The 24,972-nt window shown below is 39.9% G+C and overlaps 1 protein-coding gene across 1 annotated transcript in view; it reads right to left on the reverse strand.

Moving 5' to 3' along the window:
* The window catches only part of LOC128653486 (protein AATF), a 225,062-nt gene extending 204,346 nt beyond the window's left edge, over window positions 1-20,716 (reverse strand). Inside the window, exons 1-2 of the mRNA XM_053706821.1 lie at window positions 20,652-20,716; window positions 4,479-4,559 (exon numbers count right to left, since the gene is read on the reverse strand). Coding sequence (XP_053562796.1) covers window positions 4,479-4,559; window positions 20,652-20,659 — 89 coding nt within the window. The 5' untranslated portion in view covers window positions 20,660-20,716. The remainder of the gene's footprint in view (window positions 1-4,478; window positions 4,560-20,651) is intronic.
* Between the last annotated feature and the right edge of the window lie 4,256 nt (window positions 20,717-24,972).

Below are 24,972 nucleotides of genomic sequence, written 5' to 3' on the forward strand. Positions count from 1 at the left end.
TAAGTGAAGACTATACATATCCCAAGACAGATCCCGCGCTAGACATGGAGAAGTCAGCGAGGCAGCAGGAAACCATTGTCTGCCCTAGAGATCCGATACTCCCATGTGCTCAACCTAAACTTGAAAACGCCAATATGACTGCAGACCTGCACGACAAGCCTTTCACAGCTGAGACCTGTGTTGGAAGAGCTGGCTATGGAACACGGGATATGCATTATTTCAGGGAAGAGAGGATTGCGGTACAGGCTGTTAACGTAAGTGGGGGCAGAAGTAATATTCAGCGTTTCTCAGTGAAAATGGAGACTCTCATCCCCACAATCTATGGGCCCAATAACGACATACAATCCCCCATGCTTTACACCCAAGAAACTTTCTCATATATGATGGTTCAACATTATCGGCTTGGCCCCCTCATTTGCTGTACCTCTCACTATGTCCCACTACAGAAAAGAGGAGTCGGCTGACTGTAAAACAAACATTAACTGGCCATTACAAGGCGCTTGGTTATCTCTATGTGGATGACACCCTATGTTAATAATGTGTCCTGCTTTAATTTTTAGAATACAATAGATCTGTGAACTATTCAGTTACTTCTCATTGTTCATATATTGTTGGGTATTATTGTACACTATTACGATGTGTCCTGACCATTCAAGCATGTGACAAAATTCTTATACCTAGTCATAAATAGCTGCTAAAACTAAAAGAAATATATATAGGTTAGTGTATGTAAGTTATATACAATATACATTTAACACAGGCTAACAGAACCTTGACCACTATGTTATGTTTAATGTTAAGAAAGTGCTAAGTTTTCCATTACCACTCCTATTCACTTTGGTATACCTGATTTTAGATGCACCCATATACACTGTTAACCATAGCAGCTTTTTCTGCACATGATGGGTAGTTCACATTAGGTCAATTTTTTATGTTACCCTCTTATTTCCTAATCTGTGTGGCCGTATACTACGCAGTCATATAATATTTATACCAATACAGTTGTATAGACAACGATCTAGTTAGGGGAGTCTAGTTGTAAGCTGGATGAGGAATTATTTTTTTTTATTTTTTATTTCTAATATATTCTGAGGTCCTACCTAAGTCCACACATATAAGAGTTTTGCAGCCTTCCCGATCCAATTTTGTTCCAATCCACCTCTGGGGTAAATTTGTCTAAGTCAGAGTTTGGATAGATTTGGCAGTTATTTGGTGCTACCCGGGATAGTTCATATCTAAAAGAGTAGGATTCCTCTAGAACACTAAGCTTAGGTCTTGTAAGGCTCAATATATTGAAATGGTCTCACACTGTCTGGATTATGAGACATATTGCGCCACCCCATGCAATTAATGTGACGGTTATTATTTGTGTCGTGCATCAGATTCCCCATGCTAAGTCATCTTCAAGTAGTTGAAAGCATGCTATAAACTGGGGCAACCTCCTCGCAATACATATACTCCTCAGCACTTGTGCAACCTTAGTGGTTTTTGCTACTGTTTTTACAAGTTCTCATTTATATCCTAATGTTTAACTGCTAAGCTTACTCTACCATGGTATAGATTTTAAACAGTGCAGGTAGTCTAGAAACTAATTCACGATATAAAGATTTGTATTAAGTTCTCATGGAATCCCTTTGTATAACCACATAATTGGTATAAGTTTTACTAAGCATTTACTTTATGTAGTCCATTTCTAGTTGCATCTAACAGTCCTATAGGATAATTATTATTTATGTTAAAGGGTATCGAATTCTACATTTTACTACTATCTGAATATTACTGTAATATTATTGTTTATTCAGCCCCTTGTATATCTTGCATCTATTGCATCTGGCAACCAAGTCGTATTGTGCCTTCGTTGAAACCCCTATATTACCGTGTTTTTCCCTTTTCTACTATGTTTTCAGAGAGACATCCCTTTAAGAATGTACTTCATTAGGTATGTAATATAGAATTAGCTAACTTCCAGAGCCAATACGCCTTAACAACTTCTAAAGCCCTACCCCCCCCCGTTATATCGTCTTACAGAGCAGCTTTAGCCTGCTGATCTCCCCCCCCCCCACCTTTCTATACCAAGGTCCAAAAGTGACCACACCAGAAGCTAATTTCTTCTGCATAGATTACATTAGTCTCCATAGGTCCAAAAGTGACCTGTTAAGTCAAGGAGGAAGCAATTATAGAAATAATATAAAATAGAGGTTTCAAATTCTGACTCATAAACAGCCACAGTGATATTTTGCTTTTGTAATGTGCTATCTGGAAGAGTTACGTTATTTTTGTTATTTGTGTTTTATGATATCTCATCTATGTTGTATATTTCGCATAACCTCAATAAAAATATAATTAAAAAAAAAATAAAAAAATTGGAGAATCTTCCATTGGAGTGCTGCTATTCTTTTTATTTTGGATACTTTTTGCTGGGTGGTGCAGTGCCCAGCTATAGCGTGCACCTAATATTATTGCAGTGTGTGCTGGACTATTGTGATATACCATTTTAAAATAAAAATTTCTTGATTGAAGAAAATAAAACTAACACCTCACTTTACCTCTTCCTAGTACTAACATAGGTAAAGAGAATGACTGGATTGGGAGGGAAGGGAGGAGCTATATATACAGCTCTGCTGTGGTGCTCTTTGCCACTTCCTGTCAGCAGGAGGATAAATTCCACAAGTAAGGATGAAATCCGTGGACTCGTCATATCTTTGTAAAAGAAAGTTAGCTATAGCCAGAGCATGGAGAAACAAAACACCTCCATCATTCACACAAATTTTGTCCATAGTCAGGCATATCAGGCTAATGGAACAATACTCTTTTAGAGTCATGGATAAGACTGACCTTCATGTTAGAATCTGGTACCCATGGATTGCTCTTTTCCCAGACTAAGTCATAACATTAAGGAACTTCACCAAACCTGGAACCACCTCCTCCCCCTTTCCCCCTTACCTCTGGACGGACGAACACTCCTCTCCGATCCCAAGAATACCCTCTTTAATTCAGAACTATATTGATACCTAATAACCTCCCTAAATTACAGAGAATGGACGCCCTAGTCCAACTCCCTATAAAATATAAATGTAACAATACTAATATATTCCAGTACCACTATCAATAATAATAATATAAAATAGAGACACAATATCCACCTGCAAGTATCCTCACCTTTTTATGATTTCTTGATATATAAAAGTATCTATTTGTATGCCAAAAGATGAATAATTTATACCTCATTCTTTAAGATTTGTCTTTTCAACCTAACCCATGTAACCATAACGATGTTGACTCGTATTGTTGTAATCTAGTAATGGGCAACACTTTCTACAATAAACTAAATATAAGACTGTCAGTGGTCCTGCTGTGTGATCACCCCGCAATGTGTGTAACAAATGGTGCTTACATTTCTGTGTGGCTTGCTCTGGGGATATTTAGCTCCCCTCAGTATAAATAGGACTATTGCACCTAAGGTAGGTGAGACTCTGTGACAGAGGAGGATTCTCAGGCCCAAAGGCAACCATTTAACCCTTCATTTAATTTGCTTTCATTAATAAAAGTGTATAGATTATATACATATAAATACAGTGTATATATATATATATATATATATATATATATATATATATATATATATATATATATATATATATATATAAATATATATATAAAAAATATATTAATTTTAAGGGGAGTGAAAGTCTTGGTGAGGTTCCACACTTTTTTTTGTAGGACTTGACCCGTGGGTTAAAGGAACCTGAAACCCAACATTTTTCATTCATGATTCAGATAGATCAGACAATTTTAAACAAACTTTCCAATTTACTTCTATTACCTAATTTTCTTTGTTCACTTGGTATCCTGTAGGCAGGCTCAGTAGTCGGAACGTGCTACTGGTAGCTAGCTAGCTACTGATTGGTGACTGCACATATATGCCTCTTGTCATTGGCCATCCAGATGTCTTTAGTTAGCGCCCATTAGTGCATCACTGCTCCTATTATTTAATTTGATGTGTTCACTTTATATTCTTGCAAATTGTATGATCTATCTGATTCATGAAAGAAAAATGTTGGGTTTCATGTCTTTTTAAAAGCTTATGGGCAATAGCCCACTGGTAATTTAAGGGTGGGGCTGTGTGCAGAAGAAAGAGTGCTATGGTCGAAGGGGCAGGGCTACAGGCAGTCCATGGGTGTGTCCAGTGGCCATGTCCAGGCAGGGCTCAGTCAGTCCCTTAAAAACCAAGGCACCTAGTGGCTGTGGGACTGAAAATGGGTCATACCATCTAATCCAAGACAATTCCACAGTCAGAAGAAAATATTCTATTAATTGTCAACTATAGGAAAAGCCTAACTTTTTTCAGTAATAGCAGTAGTAAAAATCTCTCATTTTGTAGGGCTTTGTTTTTTCTTTAACAAAAAAAACATTTTTTTTTAGCTGTACACACACAATTTTATAAGGGCCTCTGCATTAAATATCTATAAATCACTCACCTAATTTTTCTTCCTTTGCTTGCTTTGGTGTCCACTTTTTTCTTAATTTTACTCCTTAATTTCTGTATTGCTAACCACTGCCTGCAGGAGACAAAAGAAAAGTCAGGATCCAGTGTTCTCCCTAGGATCTACTTAATGGGCACACCACCCAGCTAATTTTACTGACCACCCACCTAAAATTTGAGAAACTATTAAGCTAAAATTAGTTAATAACAATTTATGTAAGAACTTACCTGATAAATTCATTTCTTTCATATTAGCAAGAGTCCATGAGCTAGTGACGTATGGGATATACATTCCTACCAGGAGGGGCAAAGTTTCCCAAACCTTAAAATGCCTATAAATACACCCCTCACCACACCCACAATTCAGTTTAACGAATAGCCAAGAAGTGGGGTGATAAGAAAAAAGTGCGAAAGCATATAAAATAAGGAATTGGAATAATTGTGCTTTATATAAAAAAATCATAACCACCAAATGAATTTATCAGGTAAGTTCTTACATAAATTATGTTTTCTTTCATGTAATTAGCAAGAGTCCATGAGCTAGTGACGTATGGGATAATGACTACCCAAGATGTGGATCTTCCACACAAGAGTCACTAGAGAGGGAGGGATAAAATAAAGACAGCCAATTCCTGCTGAAAATAATCCACACCCAAAATAAAGTTTAATGAAAAACATAAGCAGAAGATTCAAACTGAAACCACTGCCTGAAGTACTTTTCTACCAAAAACTGCTTCAGAAGAAGAAAACACATCAAAATGGTAGAATTTAGAAAAAATATGCAAAGAGGACCAAGTTGCTGCTTTGCAAATCTGATCAATCGAAGCTTCATTCCTAAATGCCCAGGAAGTAGAAACTTACCTAGTAGAATGAACTGTAATCCTTTGAGGCGGAATTTTACCCGACTCGACATAGGCATGATGAAAACAGAATTTATGTTTACCTGATAAATTTCTTTCTCCAACGGTGTGTCCGGTCCACGGCGTCATCCTTACTTGTGGGATATTCTCTTCCCCAACAGGAAATGGCAAAGAGCCCAGCAAAGCTGGTCACATGATCCCTCCTAGGCTCCGCCTACCCCAGTCATTCGACCGACGTTAAGGAGGAATATTTGCATAGGAGAAACCATATGGTACCGTGGTGACTGTAGTTAAAGAAAATAAATTATCAGACCTGATTAAAAAACCAGGGCGGGCCGTGGACCGGGCACACCGTTGGGGAAAGAAATTTATCAGGTAAACATAAATTATGTTTTCTCCAACATAGGTGTGTCCGGTCCACGGCGTCATCCTTACTTGTGGGAACCAATACCAAAGCTTTAGGACACGGATGAAGGGAGGGAGCAAATCAGGTCACCTAAATGGAAGGCACCACGGCTTGCAAAACCTTTCTCCCAAAAATAGCCTCAGAAGAAGCAAAAGTATCAAACTTGTAAAATTTGGTAAAAGTGTGCAGTGAAGACCAAGTCGCTGCCCTACATATCTGATCAACAGAAGCCTCGTTCTTGAAGGCCCATGTGGAAGCCACAGCCCTAGTGGAATGAGCTGTGATTCTTTCGGGAGGCTGCCGTCCGGCAGTCTCGTAAGCCAATCTGATGATGCTTTTAATCCAAAAAGAGAGAGAGGTAGAAGTTGCTTTTTGACCTCTCCTTTTACCTGAATAAACAACAAACAAGGAAGATGTTTGTCTAAAATCCTTTGTAGCATCTAAATAGAATTTTAGAGCGCGAACAACATCCAAATTGTGCAACAAACGTTCCTTCTTTGAAACTGGTTTCGGACACAGAGAAGGTACGATAATCTCCTGGTTAATGTTTTTGTTAGAAACAACTTTTGGAAGAAAACCAGGTTTAGTACGTAAAACCACCTTATCTGCATGGAACACCAGATAAGGAGGAGAACACTGCAGAGCAGATAATTCTGAGACTCTTCTAGCAGAAGAAATTGCAACTAAAAACAAAACTTTCCAAGATAATAACTTAATATCAACGGAATGTAAGGGTTCAAACGGAACCCCCTGAAGAACTGAAAGAACTAAATTGAGACTCCAAGGAGGAGTCAAAGGTTTGTAAACAGGCTTGATTCTAACCAGAGCCTGAACAAAGGCTTGAACATCTGGCACAGCTGCCAGCTTTTTGTGAAGTAACACCGACAAGGCAGAAATCTGTCCCTTCAGGGAACTTGCAGATAATCCTTTTTCCAATCCTTCTTGAAGGAAGGATAGAATCCTAGGAATCTTAACCTTGTCCCAAGGGAATCCTTTAGATTCACACCAACAGATATATTTTTTCCAAATTTTGTGGTAAATCTTTCTAGTTACAGGCTTTCTGGCCTGAACAAGAGTATCGATAACAGAATCTGAGAATCCTCGCTTCGATAAAATCAAGCGTTCAATCTCCAAGCAGTCAGCTGGAGTGAAACCAGATTCGGATGTTCGAACGGACCCTGAACAAGAAGGTCTCGTCTCAAAGGTAGCTTCCAAGGTGGAGCCGATGACATATTCACCAGATCTGCATACCAAGTCCTGCGTGGCCACGCAGGAGCTATCAAGATCACCGACGCCCTCTCCTGATTGATCCTGGCTACCAGCCTGGGGATGAGAGGAAATGGCGGGAACACATAAGCTAGTTTGAAGGTCCAAGGTGCTACTAGTGCATCCACTAGAGCCGCCTTGGGATCCCTGGATCTGGCCCCGTAGCAAGGAACTTTGAAGTTCTGACGAGAGGCCATCAGATCCATGTCTGGAATGCCCCACAGGTGAGTGACTTGGGCAAAGATTTCCGGATGGAGTTCCCACTCCCCCGGATGCAATGTCTGACGACTCAGAAAATCCGCTTCCCAATTTTCCACTCCTGGGATGTGGATAGCAGACAGGTGGCAGGAGTGAGACTCCGCCCATAGAATGATTTTGGTCACTTCTTCCATCGCTAGGGAACTCCTTGTTCCCCCCTGATGGTTGATGTACGCAACAGTTGTCATGTTGTCTGATTGAAACCGTATGAACTTGGTCCTCGCTAGCTGAGGCCAGGCCTTGAGAGCATTGAATATCGCTCTCAGTTCCAGAATATTTATCGGTAGAAGAGATTCTTCCCGAGACCAAAGACCCTGAGCTTTCAGGGATCCCCAGACCGCGCCCCAGCCCATCAGACTGGCGTCGGTCGTGACAATGACCCACTCTGGTCTGCGGAATGTCATCCCTTGTGACAGGTTGTCCAGGGACAGCCACCAACGGAGTGAGTCTCTGGTCCTCTGATTTACTTGTATCTTCGGAGACAAGTCTGTATAGTCCCCATTCCACTGACTGAGCATGCACAGTTGTAATGGTCTTAGATGAATGCGCGCAAAAGGAACTATGTCCATTGCCGCTACCATCAACCCGATCACTTCCATGCACTGAGCTATGGAAGGAAGAGGAACGGAATGAAGTATCCGACAAGAGTCTAGAAGTTTTGTTTTTCTGACCTCTGTCAGAAAAATCCTCATTTCTAAGGAGTCTATAATTGTTCCCAAGAAGGGAACCCTTGTTGACGGGGATAGAGAACTCTTTTCCACGTTCACTTTCCATCCGTGAGATCTGAGAAAGGCCAGGACGATGTCCGTGTGAGCCTTTGCTTGAGGAAGGGACGACGCTTGAATCAGAATGTCGTCCAAGTAAGGTACTACCGCAACGCCCCTTGGTCGTAGCACAGCTAGAAGGGACCCTAGTACCTTTGTGAAAATCCTTGGAGCAGTGGCTAATCCGAAAGGAAGCGCCACGAACTGGTAATGTTTGTCCAGGAATGCGAACCTTAGGAACCGATGATGTTCCTTGTGGATAGGAATATGTAGATACGCATCCTTTAAATCCACCGTGGTCATGAATTGACCTTCCTGGATGGAAGGAAGAATAGTTCGAATGGTTTCCATCTTGAACGATGGAACCTTGAGAAACTTGTTTAAGATCTTGAGATCTAAGATTGGTCTGAACGTTCCCTCTTTTTTGGGAACTATGAACAGATTGGAGTAGAACCCCATCCCTTGTTCTCTTAATGGAACTGGATGAATCACTCCCATTTTTAACAGGTCTTCTACACAATGTAAGAACGCCTGTCTTTTTATGTGGTCTGAAGACAACTGAGACCTGTGGAACCTCCCCCTTGGGGGAAGTCCCTTGAATTCCAGAAGATAACCTTGGGAGACTATTTCTAGCGCCCAAGGATCCAGAACATCTCTTGCCCAAGCCTGAGCGAAGAGAGAGAGTCTGCCCCCCACCAGATCCGGTCCCGGATCGGGGGCCAACATTTCATGCTGTCTTGGTAGCAGTGGCAGGTTTCTTGGCCTGCTTTCCCTTGTTCCAGCCTTGCATTGGTCTCCAAGCTGGCTTGGCTTGAGAAGTATTACCCTCTTGCTTAGAGGACGTAGCACTTTGGGCTGGTCCGTTTTTACGAAAGGGACGAAAATTAGGTCTATTTTTTGCCTTGAAAGGCCGATCCTGAGGAAGGGCGTGGCCCTTACCCCCAGTGATATCAGAGATAATCTCTTTCAAGTCAGGGCCAAACAGCGTTTTCCCCTTGAAAGGAATGTTAAGTAGCTTGTTCTTGGAAGACGCATCAGCCGACCAAGATTTCAACCAAAGCGCTCTGCGCGCCACAATAGCAAACCCAGAATTCTTAGCCGCTAACCTAGCCAATTGCAAAGTGGCGTCTAGGGTGAAAGAATTAGCCAATTTGAGAGCATTGATTCTGTCCATAATCTCCTCATAAGGAGGAGAATCACTATCGAGCGTCTTTATCAGCTCATCGAACCAGAAACATGCGGCTGTAGCGACAGGGACAATGCATGAAATTGGTTGTAGAAGGTAACCCTGCTGAACAAACATCTTTTTAAGCAAACCTTCTAATTTTTTATCCATAGGATCTTTGAAAGCACAACTATCCTCTATGGGTATAGTGGTGCGTTTGTTTAAAGTGGAAACCGCTCCCTCGACCTTGGGGACTGTCTGCCATAAGTCCTTTCTGGGGTCGACCATAGGAAACAATTTTTTAAATATGGGGGGAGGGACGACAGGAATACCGGGCCTTTCCCATTCTTTATTAACAATGTCCGCCACCCGCTTGGGTATAGGAAAAGCTTCTGGGAGCCCCGGCACCTCTAGGAACTTGTCCATTTTACATAGTTTCTCTGGGATGACCAACTTTTCACAATCATCCAGAGTGGATAATACCTCCTTAAGCAGAATGCGGAGATGTTCCAACTTAAATTTAAATGCAATCACATCAGGTTCAGCCTGTTGAGAAATGTTCCCTGAATCAGTAATTTCTCCCTCAGACAAAACCTCCCTGGCCCCATCAGACTGGGTTAGGGGCCCTTCAGAGATATTAATATCAGCGTCGTCATGCTCTTCAGTATCTAAAACAGAGCAGCCACGCTTACGCTGACAAGGGTTCATTTTGGCTAAAATGTTTTTGACAGAATTATCCATTACAGCCGTTAATTGTTGCATAGTAAGGAGTATTGGCGCGCTAGATGTACTAGGGGCCTCCTGAGTGGGCAAGACTTGTGTAGACGAAGGAGGGAATGATGCAGTACCATGCTTACTCCCCTCACTTGAGGAATCATCTTGGGCATCATTGTCATTATCACATAAATCACATTTATTTAAATGAATAGGAATTCTGGCTTCCCCACATTCAGAACACAGTCTATCTGGTAGTTCAGACATGTTAAACAGGCATAAACTTGATAACAAAGTACAAAAACGTTTTAAAATAAAACCGTTACTGTCACTTTAAATTTTAAACTGAACACACTTTATTACTGCAATTGCGAAAAAACATGAAGGAATTGTTCAAAATTCACCAAATTTTCACCACAGTGTCTTAAAGCCTTAAAAGTATTGCACACCAAATTTGGAAGCTTTAACCCTTAAAATAACGGAACCGGAGCCGTTTTAAACTTTAACCCCTTTACAGTCCCTGGTATCTGCTTTGCTGAGACCCAACCAAGCCCAAAGGGGAATACGATACCAAAGACGCCTTCAGAAAGTCTTTTCTAAGTATCAGAGCTCCTCTCACATGCGACTGCATGCCATGCCTCTCAAAAACAAGTGCGCCACACCGGCGCGAAAATGAGGCTCTGCTTAAGCTTTGGGAAAGCCCCTAAGGAATAAGGTGTCTAATACAGTGCCTGCCGATATTATTATATCAAAAATACCCAGATAAAATGATTCCTCAAGGCTAAATATGTGTTAATAATGAATCGATTTAGCCCAGAAACAGTCTACAGTCTTAAAAAGCCCTTGTGAAGCCCTTATTTATGATCGTAATAAACATGGCTTACCGGATCCCATAGGGAAAATGACAGCTTCCAGCATTACATCGTCTTGTTAGAATGTGTCATACCTCAAGCAGCAAGAGACTGCACACTGTTCCCCCAACTGAAGTTAATTGCTCTCAACAGTCCTGTGTGGAACAGCCATGGATTTTAGTTACGGTTGCTAAAATCATTTTCCTCATACAAACAGAAATCTTCATCTCTTTTCTGTTTCTGAGTAAATAGTACATACCAGCACTATTTCAAAATAACAAACTCTTGATTGAATAATAAAAACTACAGTTAAACACTAAAAAACTCTAAGCCATCTCCGTGGAGATGTTGCCTGTACAACGGCAAAGAGAATGACTGGGGTAGGCGGAGCCTAGGAGGGATCATGTGACCAGCTTTGCTGGGCTCTTTGCCATTTCCTGTTGGGGAAGAGAATATCCCACAAGTAAGGATGACGCCGTGGACCGGACACACCTATGTTGGAGAAATAAAGATTTCAACCAAGATGCCAAAGAAATGGCAGAAGCTTTCTGGCCTTTTCTAGAACCGGAAAAGATGACAAATAGACTAGAAGTCTTTCGGAAAGACTTAGTAGCTTAAACATAATAATACAAAGCTCTAACAGCATCCAAAGAATGCAATGATTTCTCCTTAGAATTCATAGGATTAGGACATAATGAAGGAACCACAATTTCTCCACTAAGGTTGTTAGAATTCACAACCTTAGGTAAAAAAATTCAAAAGAAGTTCGCAGCACCGCCCTATCCTGATGAAAAATCAGAAAAGGAGACTCACAAGAAAGAGCAGATAATTCAGAGACTCTTCTGGCAGAAGAGATGGCCAAAAGAAACAAAACTTTCCAAGAAAGTAAAATAACGACCAAAGAATGCATGGGTTCAAAAGGAGGAGCTTGAAAAGCCCCCAGAACCAAATTCAAACTCCAAGGAGGAGAAATTGACTTAATGACAGGTTTTATACGAACCAAAGCTTGTACAAAACAATGAAATATCAGGAAGATTAGCAATCCTTCTGTAAAAAAAGGAACAGAAAGAGCAGAGATTTGTCCTTTCAAGGAACTTGCGGACAAACCTTATCTAAACCATCCTGAAGAAACTGAAAAATTCTCGGTATTCAAAAAGAATGCCAAGAAAAAATGATGAGAAAGACACTAAGAAATATAAGTCTTCCAGACTCTATAATATATCTCTCTAGATACAGATTTACGAGCCTGTCACATAGTATTAATCACAGAGTCAGAGAAACCTTCTTTGACCAAGAATCAAGCGTTCAAACTCCATACCTTAAAATTTAAGGATTTGAGATCCTGATGGAAAAAAGGACCTTGCGACAGAAAGTCTGGTCTTAACGGAAGAGTCCACAGCTGGCAAGAGGCCATCCGGACAAGATCCGCATACCAAAACCTGTGAGGCCATGCTGGAGCTACCAGCAGGACAAACGAGCATTCCTTTAGAATCTTGGAGAATACTCTTGGAAGAAGAACTAGAGGCGGAAAGATATAGGCAGGATGATACTTCCAAGGAAGTGATAATGTATCCACTGCTTCCGCCCGAGGATCCCGGGATCTGGACAGATACCAGGGAAGTTTCTTGTTTAGATGAGAAGCCATCAGATCTATTTCTGGGAGTTCCCACATTTGAACAATCTGAAGAAATACCTCTGGGTGAAGAGACCATTCGCCCGGATGCAACGTTTGGCGACTGAGATAATCCGCTTCCCAATTGTCTATACCTGGGATATGAACCGCAGAGATTAGACAGGAGCTGGATTCCGCCCAAACCAAAATTCGAGATACTTCTTTCATAGCCAGAGGACTGTGAGTCCCTCCTTGATGATTGATGTATGCCACAGCTGTGACATTGTCTATCTGAAAACAAATGAACAACTCTCTCTTCAGAAGAGGCCAAGACTGAAGAGCTCTGAAAATTGCACGGAGTTCAAAATATTGATCGGTAATCTCACCTCCTGAGATTCCCAAACCCCTTGTGCCGTCAGAGACCCCCACACAGCTCCCCAACCTGTAAGACTTGCATCTGTTGAGATTATAGGCCAGGTCGGAAGAACAAAGAAGCCCCCTGAACTAAACGATGGTGAACTGTCCACCATGTCAGAGAGTGTCGTATAATCGGTTTAAAGATATTAATTGAGATATCTTTGTGTAATCCCTGCACCACTGGTTCAGCATACAGAGCTGAAGAGGTCGCATGTGAAAACGAGCAAAGGAGATCGCATCCGATGCGGCAGTCCTAAGACCTAAAATTTCCATGCATAAGGCTACCAAAGGGAATGATTGTGACTGAAGGTTTTGACAAGCTGATATCAATGTTAAACTTCTCTTATCTGACAAGGACAGAGTCATAGACACTGAATCTATCTGGAAACCTAAAAAGGTTACCCTTGTCTGAGGAAACAATGAACTGAATGGTAAATTGATCCTCCAACCATGATCTTGAAGAAACAACACAAGTCGATTCGCATGAGATTCTGCGAAAATGTGAAGACTGAGCAAGTACCAAGATATCGTCCAAATAAGGAAATACCAAAACCCTGTTCTCTGATTACAGACAGAAGGGCACCGAGAACCTTTGAAAAAAATTCTTGGAGCTGACGCTAGGCCAAACGGTAGAGCCACAAAACTGGTAATGCTTGTCTAAAAAGAGAATCTCAGAAACTAAAAGTGATCTGGATGAATCGGAATATGCAGATATACATCCTGTAAATCTATTGTAGACATATAATGCCCTTGCTAAACAAAAGGCAGGATAGTCCTACAGTTACCATCTTGAATGTTGGTATCCTTACATAACGATTCAATATAGATAGATCCGGAACTGGTCTGAAGGAATTGACCTTCTTTGGTACAATGAAGACATAAAATAAAACCCCAGCCCCTGTTCCAGAACTGGAACTGGCATAATTACTCCAGCCAACTCTAGATCTGAAACACATTTCAGAAATGCTGAGCCTTTGCTGTGTTTACTGGGACACAGGAAAGAAAAAAATCTCTTTGCAGGAGGCCTTAACTTGAAGCCAATTCTGTACCTTTCTGAAACAATGTTCTGAAACCAGAGATTGTGAACGGAATTGATCCAAATTTCCTTGAAGAAAACGTAAACTGCCCCATACCAGCTGAGCTGGAATGAGGGCCGCACCTTCATGGGTATTTAGGAGCTGGCTATAGGTTTCTATAAGGCTTGGATATATTCCAAACTGGAAATGGTTTCCAAACTGAAACCGCTCCTGAGGATGAAGGATCAGGCTTTTGTTCCTTGTTGTAAGGAAAGGAACGAAAAATGATTATTAGACCTAAATTTACCTTAGATTTTTTATCCTTTGGTAAAAAAGTTCCCTTCCCTCCAGTAACAGTTGAGATAATAGAATCCAACTGAAAATCGAATAATTTATTACCCTGGAAAGAAAGGGAAAGCAAAGTTGACTTAGAAGACATATCAGCATTCCAAGTTTTAAGCCATAAAGCTTTTCTAGCTAAAATAGCTAGAGACATATACCTGACATCATCTCTAATGATATCAAAAGATGGTATCACAAATAAAATTATTAGCATGTTATAGAATAATAATAATGCTATAAAATTATGATGTTACTTGTTGCGCTAAAGCTTCTAACCAAAAAGTTGAAGCTGCAGCAACATCCGCTAAGGAATAGTAGTACGTTTAGCAGGAGTAGAGACAGCCCCATTAACCTTAGAGATTTTGTCCCAAAACTCTAATCTGCCAGATGGCACAGGATATAATTGCTTAAACGTTTAGAAGGAGTAAATGAATTACCCAAATTATTCCATTCCCTGGAATTACTTCAGAAATAGCATCAGGGAGAGAAAACACTTCTGGAATAACTACAGGAGATTTAAAAACCTTATTTAAACGTTTACATTTAGTATCAAGAGGACCAGAATCCTCTATTTCTAATGCAATTAATACTTCTTTAAGTAAAGAACGAATAAATTCCATCTTGAACAAATACAAAGATTTATCAGCATCAACCTCTGAGACAGAAACCTCTGAACCAGAAGAACCATTATCAGTATCAGAATGATGATGTTCATTTAAAAATTCATCTGAAAAAAGAGAAGTTTTAAAAGACTTTTATGTATACTAGAAGGAGAAATAACAGACATAGCCTTCTTAATGGATTTAAAAAATAAAATCTCTTATGTTATCAGGAACACTCTGAAAATTAGATGTTGACGGAACAGCAACAGGTAATGTAACAGTACTAAAGGAAATTTTATCTGCATTAATAAGTTTGTCATGACATGCAATACAAACAACAGCTGGAGAAACAGATACCAAAAGTTTATAGCAGATACACTTAGCTTGGTAGCTCCAGCACTGGGCAGCGATTTTCCTGAAGTATCTTCTGACTCAGTTGCAACGTGGAACATCTTGCAATATGTAAAAGAAAAAACAACATATAAAGCAAAATTGATCAAATTCCTTAAATGACAGTTTCAGGAATGGGAAAAAAATGCCAGTGAACAAGCTTCTAGCAACCAGAAGCAATAAATAATGAGACTTAAATAATGTGGAGACAAAAATGACGCCCATATTTTTTAGCGCCAAAAAAGACGCCCACATTATTTGGCGCCTAAATGCTTTTGGCGCCAAAAATGACGCCACATCCGGAACGCCGACACTTTTGACGCAAAAAAACGTCAAAAAATGACGTGACTTCCGGCGACACGTATGACGCCGGAAACAGAAAAAAATTTTGCGCCAAAAAAGTCCGCGCCAAGAATGACGCAATAAAATGAAGCATTTTTAGCCCCCGCGAGCCTAACAGCCCACAGGGAAAAAGTCAAATTTTTTAAGGTAAGAAAAAATGATTGAAACAAATGCATTTATCCCAAGTATGAAACTGACTGTCTGAAAATAAGGAATGTTGAACATCCTGAGTCAAGGCAAATAAATGTTTAAACACATATATTTAGAACTTTATAAAAAAGTGCCTAACCATAGCTTAGAGTGTCACAGAAAATAAGCTTACTTACTTACCCCAGGACACTCATCTACATGTTGTAGAAAGCCAAACCAGTACTGAAACGAAAATCAGCAGAGGTAATGGTATATATAAGAGTATATCGTCGATCTGAAAAGGGAGGTAAGAGATGAATCTCTACGACCGATAACAGAGAACCTATGAAATAGACCCCGTAGAAGGAGATCATTGCATTCAAATAGGCAATACTCTCCTCACATCCCTCTGACATTCACTGCACGCTGAGAGGAAAACCGGGCTCCAACCTGCTGCGGAGCGCATATCAACGTAGAATCTAGCACAAACTTACTTCACCACCTCCATAGGAGGCAAAGTTTGTAAAACTGAATTGTGGGTGTGGTGAGGGGTGTATTTATAGGCATTTTAAGGTTTGGGAAACTTTGCCCCTCCTGGTAGGAATGTATATCCCATACGTCACTAGCTCATGGACTCTTGCTAATTACATGAAAGAAATTACATTTTATTCAAATGTAATGTTGAAAAAATACAAAATAAATGTGAGAAAAATTAAAAGGATTTGGAAACTCAAGACTCTAGATAGAGCATGCAATTAAACATCTTTCTAATTTACTTTTATTATCATTTTTTCTTTGTTCTCTTTGCATTTTTTGTTGAAAAGCAGGGACACATGCTTAGGAGCCGGCCCATTTGCAAGAGCACTAGATAGCAGCACTAGTGCTCCAGATTCCTACCTAGGTATCTCTAACACAGAAAATCATGGGAACAAAGAAAAGTTGATAACAAAAGTAAATTAGAAACTTTTGAAAATGGTATGCTATGTCTGAATCACAAAAGAAAATGTAATAGTTTTAAAATAACAGGCTTAAAATAATATGCACTTCAAAAAATATATAAATCAAATACATAGAGAGAGAGAGAGAGAGAGAGAGAGAGAGAGAGAAAGAGAAAAAGAGAGAGAGAAAGAGAGCAAAAGAGAGAAAGACAGAGAAAAACAGAGAGAGAGAGACAGAGAGAGAAAAAGAGACAGAGAGAGAGAGAGACACAGAGAGAGAGAGAGAGACAGACAGAGAGAGAGAGAAAGAGAAAAAAAGAGAGAGAAAAAAAGAGAAAAAGAGAAAGAAATAGAGAGAAAGAAATAGAGAGGAAGAAAGAGAAAGAGAGAGAAAAAAAGAGAGGAAAAAAAGAGAAAAAGAGAAAGAAATAGAGAGAAAGAGAGAGAAAGAAAGAGAAAGAGAGAGAGAGAGAGAGAAAGAGAGAGAAAAAAAGAGAGAGGGAGAAAAAGAGAGGGAAAGAGAGGGAAAGAGAGAGGGAGAAAAAAAAATAATAAAAAAAAAATATATATATATATATATATATATATATATATATAGGCACAGACTTCTCTAAGTGTAGTAGTGAAAACAACAACGGATTTGTTTTCACCATCCAGCACTGTGTGAGTGAGTGGCAGCGACTCCAACTACTGATCTACACCTATCCTGGCTTATAACATCAGCCACATATTCTTCGACTATTTGTGAAGCTTTATACATTTATTTACATTTACAGCTTTATACATTTATTTTATATATATATATCGCGTCTGGGTGCACTTTATACTGCTAAGTATTTTCAAAGATGTTTTAGGTTGATATAGGTCTGACCATTATAGCTGTTATCAATGACAGGACATCTTAGCAGTGAACGACTTAATTTGCCTGTGCAGCATTGTCAAGTGGATTTTAGACATACAGATGAAGCTAGATAGTTAAATAATAATTACAGCCATGACTAATGGTAAATCAATAAAAGGGCATTATCTGAAATGAAGAATGGCGAAAGAGATCAAAACCATTCCAGTACACGATATCTTGAATATACATTTAACACTATTAAAGTATTGTGAAAAATAAAATGCACCATTTGTAACTTATGAATGTTGGAGAAGTTTTTTTTTTCCAGAAAGTTGTATTTTTGGAAACATCATGCAAATTATATACGAAAAATGATAATTGGGACAAAAACAGAAAACATCAAGTTACAAGAGAAAAACAATGAAAATCTATATACATTGGAAACTCATCTAGCAAAATCCAATTACTGCAATCTTAATATAATCTTAATTGCCCTAATTTATTTTATCGTACAACCTAATATACAGTATATTTGCTTCTAAACAAATGATATAAAGTTGCATGAATAACTCAAAGAAAAGTGGATAATTACACCATGAGTCACAAGCCCTGTAAGCAGGTCATTGGTTTATAGATGTAAATATCCTTGCAAGTTTTATTCTGATTACATGTTACTTATAACTAATTATTTAAAATACTTAAAAATGTAAAATTAAATAGGAACATTTTAAAAAGAAAAATGAAGGGAATGATCGAAGTTCTTAACTACTTAAGAAACATAATTCAAAGGGAAATGAAACCCAAACCATTCTGTTTTGTGATTAAGACAGAGAATAAAATTTAAAAAAAAACTTACCAATTTACATCTATTCTCAAATTTGCTTTGCTTACATGATATTCTCTGTTGAAGAGATACCTAGGTAGGTGTCTGGAGAGCTACATAGTAGGTAATAGTGCTGCTTTTCAACAAAAGATACCAAGAGAACAAAGAAAATTGTATAATAGTGGTTTAAAATTGCATGCTCTATCTTCAAGTAAATTATAAGGTTGTTAAGTGGGTAGAATGCTGGATTCGGAATCATGAAAGTTTAATTTTGACTTGAATGTCCCTTTAAGGATAGAAGGAAGAGGGTTTCAATTAATGGAGTACATTCAAATGAAGGGTCAGTTACTAGTGGTGTTCCCCAAGGGTCAGTTCTTGGGCCTGTTTTGTTTAACGTTCATTAGTTATATTGGAAGTGGGCTTCAGGAGGTTTGCTTGTTTGCTGATGATGTTCCATGATGAGAGGATCATATGAGCAGTGATATAAAAACAACAACTAGAGGACTGGGCAAATAAATGGGATCTAAAATGTAATAGTACCAATATCAAATTATGCATGTAATAGGATCCAAAAACCCAAAGACCAATTATAGTCTAACTTGTACATTACTGACTGTGACTAAAGAGAAACGGGACTTGGGAATAATTATTTCAGGTGATTTAAAATTCAGTAGACAATGCAGCGGTGCAGTCAGTAAGGCCAGTTGAATATTTGGTTGCATTGGGAGAGGTATTAGTAGCAGAAATAGAAGGTGCTTATGCCACTTTACAGATCATTAGTTAGGCCTCAGCTGGAATACACTGTACAGTTCTGGAGACCACATCTCTAAAAGGATATAAATAAACTATAAACTGTCCAAATGAGGGCTACTAAAATGGTACATGGTCTAAAATATAAAATGTACAAAGAAAGACTCTATGACCTAAATATGTATAGTTTAGAGTAAAGAAGGGAAAGAGGTGATATGACAGTAACCTTTAAATATATAAAGGGACGTAATAAAGTGGAAGCTGAAAGCATTTTCCACAAAAAGACAAATGCCAAAACAAAGGGTCACAATCAAACGGTAACATGTAATATGGGTAGACTTGATGGGCCTTTTGGTTCTTATCTACCATCTAATTCTATGTTTCTATAAATCATTAAAGTTAAAACTTGGGGTTTCATGCCCCTTTAAGGCAGATTTTTTTTAAATTTTTTTTGCATAGAACAAAAATACAGTTGGAAAACCCATATCTAACAAGTTTTCATCTTGTACAGTCAGACTGCTTGGAACAAAGATGTACACAAGAGGACAGTTTGGGAATTTAAAGGTAAAAACATTGAGATTGTAATATAAAATGCTTATTTATGTATAATAAAATAACTTTGCAATATACATTCATTATTGATTTTGCCTCTTCTGCAAGTCTGAATATTGTGCATTTTACAGTCCCGAAACATGAGAGCACATGGCTGATTTCACAAGCTTTAATTTACCACTTATCTCTCCTTAACCTCTTCCCGCCGTTAGGACGTTCCATGCCGTCCTAACTGCGTTGGCTTACTGCATTTCCAGATTGGGATCATGGCATGGAGGGCGTGCCTAGCATCATAGGGACGCCCCCCTGACCCGATCCCATCATTGAAATCTTGCAATACATTTGTTTACATCGGAACGTTGTTCCAATGTAGACAATTTAGACCCCCGCATGAAAGGGTTAATGAGCAGTTTGATATCTTATCTTTTTAGCTGACACCAAACAATGTAGATTTTTTTTAACACAATGAAAGTAGCAAGTCCTGTCAGACCAAACTAGCTGCTCTAAATCAGGAAAGTAGTGGGTGGAGCTTGACCATTGAAAAAAACAATTGCAGTAAACAAGGTGTTCTAATAACGTTCAGACTCTACTGATACGTAAACAGATAAATGTTGCCATTACAAGGTGTTTACTGCCCCTTTAACTGTGACTTATATCTGGGTTTGGAGCCAACTAATTTGGTAAATAATTTAATAGCTATAAAAGTGACTTTATATAACAATTTTAAAATAAATTAGTCCATCTGCTTCATGTTAAATGTAAATAAAGACAAAACAATATGTGCTGCACATAATGCAAATCTAGATTATCTCTAAGAACAGTTTGTTCTATAACAAACAAAGAATTTTTGCCCTACCTCACATAATAGGGCATGGAAATCTGCAAAGAAATAAGTTATAACTCAGTTACAGTGTGTGTGTGTGCTTGGGGTGGGTCTCTACAAAAATAATGGTGCTGACATCATCTGCAAATCTCACTGGTAATGATTGATGCCCTGTACAATGGTTTTAGCCAGTCCTGATGTCTCATTTAATTGTGCTTGAACTCTGAACTTTGTTACTTTTTTTCTCCTTTGTGTAGAAGTGTCTGTGATGGTGGCGGCAGACAGACAGCTGATGCCTCACTCTTACCTGCCCATTGCCACTTGATCATTGGGATCTATGGAGCTGGTTTTGCGCTCTATCAATTCCCGAAGCAGCTGTAAGAGAATAAAAATTCATGGTAAAAGGGGAAGGATACAAAATAAAACAAGACCGGAATTGAACAGTTTACAGAGCATCCGACACTATGTACAAAAACTGCAAAAATCATTTAGATACTCAAGCTATGAAAATATTCTTTAATTTGGCAAAAAAAAAAAAGAGTTAACAGAATCACTTGCTTCTCTATATAAAGTAAATCTAGATATGTAATTAAACTAAACTGTTTTTTAGGTCTGAACTTAGATTTGAAGAAACTGCTTCTAGGTCACCAGATGCCTTGCAAACGTAAACAAAACAAACATACATATAGGAAGAAAAGAAAAAAAACACACACAAAACACCACAAATAAATAAATCAGAAAAAAACACCTCTGGCACAGACTAAATTATAATATAGTTTAAACATTTCCTTAGAAATACATAAATATTTTTTCTTTCCTATGACATGGAGAGTCCACAACGTCATTCCAATTACTAGTGGGATATTCAACTCCTGGCCAGCAGGAGGAGGCAAAGAGCACCCCAGCCAAGCTGTTAAGTGTAACTTCCCTTACCCATAATCCCCAGTCATTCTCTTTGCCGCTGTCAATGGAGGATGTGCAAAGTTGGTGTCTGAAGATATAATCCTTTTATGGGTTCTTTTTCCTGTTAGCAAGGATTGGGGTCTAGCTGTGTCCATGTCAATCTCTTTAGTAAGAGTAGTGGTGGCTTTTAGCAGTTGAAAGGCAACAAGGTTGTCTTTGCTTTACTTTTAACACTTTGCTAACCTTTATTATAGAAAGTCAGAGTTGGTTACTCTGTTCTTTCTTTTCCTACAGGTCCATGACAGGGAGTAAAGTACCTGCCACACCTAAGTAGCAGCATCTGTCTTGCATTTGGATCTAAGGTAAGTGCCTTTGCCTTCTAGGTACAGAAGGACAGCAGCACTTGAGGTTAATCCTCATTATCAGATCCATTTTGGGACATAATAATCCTTATCAGTTAAAGATTCATATGGAACAATTCTTGGCACTTATAATCCAGTATGAGACTTAGGGAGTTCAGTTAGCTAAGGGATGCTAGGGGTTAATGATAGAGGATTTTATTTCTTCTATGTTGAGAGGCTTATTCTTAGTTATTGTCCTTCATGGGGCTGCACTTGATGTGGCTTATCTGTTCCTGTATTAAAACTGTTTTATTAAACTGCAGTTTTTTTCACTGTGAGGCTTTTTTGCATACTTTTTTGTTCTGATGGCGCAGTTCATTTGGGTCCTGCTCATGTGATGCCCGAACTTCCATTTTTTCGGGGCGGAGCCGTTGAGGAAGATAGTGAAACTTTCCTACACAGCTAGAGGCTTCTCGTGTCGGCTGCAGCTAGAAGGTTGTTTCTAGCATCTATCCGGATTGTTTAAGAGGAGAGGATCTCTGCAAAGAGAGTTCCGGATTTTCCTCTTACTAGTGGGGTGTCTTTCTAGCCGGTAGGAGCCTCAGGCAATCTTATTAAATTTGATGTTTTTTGGGTAGATATTTAAAAAACTTAAATTATGCTTACCTGATAATTTCCTTTTTTTCAGATTGAAAGAGTCCACAGCTGCATTCATTACTTTTGGGAATTTAGAACCTGGCCACCCGGAGGCAGCAAAGACACTCCAGCCAAAGGACCAAACACCCCCCCCCACTTCCCTCATCCCCCAGTCAGGAACAGTAGAAGAAACATCAGGGTGAAAAGGTGCCAGAACAAAAAAAAATAACAGACGCCCCACAGAAAAAATACAGGCGGGGAGCTGTGGACTATTTCCATCTGAAAAAAACAAAATTATCAGGTAAGCATAACTTAAGTTTTTCTTCATAAATGGAAAGAGTCCACAGCTGCATTCATTACTTTTGGGAAAACAATACTCAAGCTATAGAGAACACTGAATGCAAAAAACAGGAGGGTACAAGAGGCGGCCAATACTGAGGGCACCAGACCTGAAAACTCCTACCCAACAAAATCCTGCTTCGTCCGAAGCCAAAAACAACTGAAAAAAGGAAAAGGCCCAAGGAAACTGACCCGCAGATAGTCCACAGCCTTGCTAGAGAACGTAGGAACCAGACTCGACTGAGTCAACAGCCTCTAAGAGACACTGTCCACAGCAGTCGGTCTCCAAACAACACACCCCCTACTAAAGAAAGGTAACAAACTACCGTATTCTTCCACAAAGAAGAAAATGCACGGAGAAACATGATTGTACTTGCAAAGCACAGCTAATCCCCCTTAAGGGACTCAAGGCGCTGCTCAAAAAAAATCCCCATAGAGGAACACACTCCGTCCGAAGGACAAGTCAGGCCTTAAAGTTTATAACCAGTACCCAAAGGTGGATGAGAACTCTGGCCTACCTGCTTGCAAACCCAATGAGCTAGCCCCTATGTCGCAACATAGGGTCCCTGAAAAAAACTGTGTCGCCCCGAACCAGTCCATTAGATCGTAAGTCTCCAGACATCTAAGAAGGAGCCAAGACAAGAACTCCAGACCCGGGACCCAGAATCGTCCTAGAACGAACTACACCCTCAGGGAACACAAGATACCCCGTCTGAAGCAATCAGACCTCACAGGGGATGAGAACCGGGAAACCCGGAGAACGGGTACAGGACTCACTCGTAATTCCCAGCCCAAAGGGAAGAGAACACCCTTAGCCGGAGGTTAACACCCCCCAGCAAGGTACTAGGCCACGACAAAGTCACACAATTTCTCTAGAGCCCAAAGGCCCCAAGGGTAGCACTAAGGAAAATGAAAACGAGAACAGAGTCACCTGAAAGAGAGTAGAAAAAAGGCTAGTCTCCATAATTCTTTCAGAGTAATGTTCCAGAGGACCACACCCAAGGGAGAAGAATGCAAAGCATCCCGAATCCAGGCAGAAAAACATCCCCTAAGATAAAAGCTTGGAAAAAGAGACAACACCTCCTATCGCCCCTGATATGGAGACAACTAACTCCCGAAGGAAGACAGAGCCTTACGGCCTTCACTTCCTAATTAGGCGGCCAAAGCCACCACAAAAACCGGACGAAGTCTAGAAAGTCTCGACCCAAAGGAAGAGAACCTCTAAAAGAAATAAGTCCTAAACGGACACTTCCAAAGAGACCATGAAAGGCAAAACCTTAAGAACGGCGGTACGAAGGACCTAAATCCTCCAAGTCTCTAACCCACAACGGGAAGGAAAAAATTTGGAAACGACTGAGCATGTTGCCGCAGTTCTCAACGGAGTCCCAGCCGACTTGATTGGTTATCTTCTATCTGCCATCCACATTCCAGGAGTGGACAATTGGGAGGCCGATTTTCTGAGGCGACAGACCTTTAATATCGGGGAATGGGCTCTCCATCCGGAAGTGTTCTCTCAGCTAACCCTCAGGTGGGGAGTTCCAGAGTTGGATCCGATGGCGTCCCGTCAAAACGCCAAGGTTCCAAAGTAAGGTTCAATGTCAAGAGATCCTCAGGCCGTTCAGATAGGTGCTCTTACGGTTCCTTGGATGTTCTCTCTGGCTTACCCGTTTCCTCCATTTGCTCTCCTTCCACGAGTCATTGCTCGTATCAAACTGGAGAGAGCATTGGTAATCCTAATAGCTCCTGCATGGCCTCACAGGATCTGGTACAGATGTCATTTCTACCTCCCTAGAGGTAACCTCTGAGGAAGGACCTTCTAATTCAGGGTCCTTTCCTCCATCCAAACCTAGACTCTCTTAAGCTGACTGCTTGGAGATTGAACTGTCTAGACGTGGTTTTTCTGAAGCGGTTATTGAAACTATGCACCAGGCTCGCAAACCTGTTACTCGCAAGATTAACCATAAGGTATGGTGTAAATATATATTGGTGTGAATCTAAAGGGTTCTTCTGGAGCCGGATGAGGATTCCCCGGATTTTGTCTTTTCTTCAGGATGGCCTGGAGAAGGGTTTATCGGTCAGTACTCTAAAGGGTTAGATTTCTGTGCTATCTATCCTTTTGTACAAACGTCTGGCAGACTTACCAGATGTTCAAGCCTTTGTTCAGGCCCTGGTTAGAATCAGGCCTGTGTTTAAACCTATTGCACCCCCGTAGAGCCTTAATCTAGTTTTTAAAGTTTTGCAGCAAGCTCAGTTTAAGCCAATGCATATTGTTGATAGAAAAATTGTTATCTTGGAAGGTTTTGTTTCTTCTCGCTATTTCTTCTGCTCGCAGTGTGTCTGAGCTTTCAGCTCTGTAGTGTGATTCACCGTACCTTATTTTAAATGCTGATAAGGTGGTCCTACGTACCA

This window comes from Bombina bombina, chromosome 3 (assembly GCF_027579735.1).
Source record: "Bombina bombina isolate aBomBom1 chromosome 3, aBomBom1.pri, whole genome shotgun sequence".
NCBI lineage: Eukaryota > Metazoa > Chordata > Amphibia > Anura > Bombinatoridae > Bombina > Bombina bombina.